General features: G+C 40.2%; 1 protein-coding gene across 1 annotated transcript; it reads right to left on the reverse strand.

The window, feature by feature from the left end:
* Positions 1-589: 589 nt before the first annotated feature.
* On the reverse strand, positions 590-1803 carry LOC133291573 (uncharacterized). Its single transcript, XM_061489848.1, has 2 exons — positions 1379-1803; positions 590-1286 (listed from the first exon to the last, which is right to left on the reverse strand). Exons 1-2 carry the CDS (start codon positions 1801-1803, stop codon positions 590-592), a joined length of 1122 nt encoding a protein of 373 aa, XP_061345832.1.
* Positions 1804-2139: the final 336 nt, after the last annotated feature.

The raw sequence follows: 2139 nt of genomic DNA on the forward strand, positions 1-2139 counted from the left end.
GCATGACATTAATGGAAGCCCCTAAGTCTAGCATGCAATCATGAAAAACAGAAGTGCCAATTACACAAGGAATAGTAAATGTCCCTGGATCTTGACATTTTTTAGGCATAGGCTGGATGAGTGCTGATACATTCTGACTCAGGTTAACTTGCTCATCTCCTTTCAGTCTCCTCTTGTTGGTGCACAGCTCCTTTAGAAACTTGGCATATCTCGGAATCTGCTGTATTGCATCCAGAAGAGGGATGTTCACCTCAACTTTTCTGAAGGTGTCAAGTATCTCTTTATCTTGAGCCTTTGCTGATTGCTTCTTGGATTGAGTGGCTCTCTGAGGGAAAGGCAGATGGATATGGACATCAGATGTATCAGTGCTCTGCTTCTTGGAACTAGTGTCACCTCCCTTAGATGACTCAACAGCAGCTTGGTTTGGCTCCTCCATTTGCTTTCCAGACCGCAGAGTAATAGCACTTACATTTCCGCTTCCTTTTGGATTTGGAACTGTTTGGGATAGAAGGGAGCTGCTGAAAGGTTGGTCCTGGTTCATTGATGTCGCCAATTGCCCGATCTGTGTCTGCAAATTCTGGATTGTGGATTATGTCCTCTGTTGAAACTCCAGATTGTTGGTGGCCATCTGTTTCATTAAGTCCTCCAAAGAAGGACCACTGCCACTGTTTTGTTGCTGCACTGGTGGTTGTTGTTGCAACTGTTGAGGAGCAGGTTGCTGGAAGTTTTGTCTCTGCTGTGGAATGAACTGCTGCTTCTGTTGGTATGGAAAATTTTGTTGACTCTGCTGATATGGAACATTTTGCTGATTCTGGTTCCATTTGAGGTTGGGATGATTCTTCCAGCCAGGATTGTAAGTGTTGGAGAATGGATTATTCTGCTGCTGCTGGAACTGTGGTTTCCCAGGAAAGACTGCAGCTACTGACTGGTCTGCAGGAATGGAGCCCTCTTGTAGAGAAGGGCAAGCATCAGTGGGGCTAAAAGGGTCACTGCATATGCCACATGGATTGTCGAACTGTGGAGCAGAAGTCTGGACTGTCTGGGTAACTGGCAACTGTCTCACCATGGTTGCCAATTCATCAAGTCTATTTTCAATTCGCTGATTGTCAGCACTTGATGCCACTGCTGAAGGCTGAGCCGGAGTTTCTTGCACCTGGTAAATAACACTGCTATTGGCTCTCGTTCCAAACTGTTGAGCATTTGCAGCCATGTTTGAGATCAACGCCTTAGCTTCATTGGGTGTTTTGTTAACAAGAACTCCTCCACTGGCAGCATCAATCAGGTTCCTATCCATATGTAGCAATCCCTCATAGAAGTAGACAATCAACAATTGCTCCGGATCTGGTGATGTGGACAGCTTGCACAAAGTCTTTTAAACCGCTCCCAGTACTCATGCAAGTTTTCCTCATTTGCTTGTTTTATGCCACTTATCTCCTTTCTGATTGAAGTGGCTCTTGAGGACGGAAAAAACTTCTCCAAAAACAATCTGGCCATGTCATTCCAAGTCTCGATAGATGAAGGCTGAAGGTAGTACAGCCAATCCTTAGCTCCTCCATCGAGGGAAAAAGGAAAGGCTCTCAGTTTGACCTGTTCCTCATCAACTCCTTGTGGTTTCATTACGTTGCAGACTACATGAAACTCTTTCAAATACTTATATGGATCTTCACCTGCAAGACCATGAAACTTGGGGAGCAAATGGATAAGACCAGACTTAAGTTTAAAACCAGTATCAAGATAACGAATGCAAAAAGACTGATACTTAACATCAGGTGCAGTCAATTGCCTTAAGCTTCTATTATCCATGTTTTTTTTTATTGTGACCAAAACTTCCTAAATTATAACAAAACATCTAACAAAATCTAATATATATAATCAAAATCTAACAAAATATAATATAATCTAACAATATCAAAGAAAATATTAAAAAAATGAAAAGATTAGGAATGATTGAAAATAAAATCTAGTCTAGTCTAATCAAAATACTAACAAAATCTAATCTACTCTCTAATATTCACTAATTAGAATAAAAAAAAATATATAGAAATAGAAACAGAAAAATAAAAAATCAAAATGAAAATTGAAGATTTTTTTTTTTTTTTAGAAAAAGAAACGAAAATTAAAGAAGAAGAAGATGATCAA

The sequence above is a fragment of the Gastrolobium bilobum genome, unplaced genomic scaffold, assembly GCF_033153095.1.
Source record: "Gastrolobium bilobum isolate Gb01-03AN ecotype WA unplaced genomic scaffold, APGP_CSIRO_Gbil_v1 utg104670, whole genome shotgun sequence".
Lineage (NCBI taxonomy): Eukaryota > Viridiplantae > Streptophyta > Magnoliopsida > Fabales > Fabaceae > Gastrolobium > Gastrolobium bilobum.

Excerpts from the sequence above, each read along its gene's own strand:
- LOC133291573 (XM_061489848.1), bottom strand. The coding sequence starts at position 1,803 with ATGGATAATAGAAGCTTAAGGCAATTGACTGCACCTGATGTTAAGTAT. Across the intron at positions 1,287-1,378 it reads TTGCATGAGTACTGGGAGCG|GAACCTGATTGATGCTGCCA; the intron begins GTTTAAAAGACT and ends ACATATGGATAG.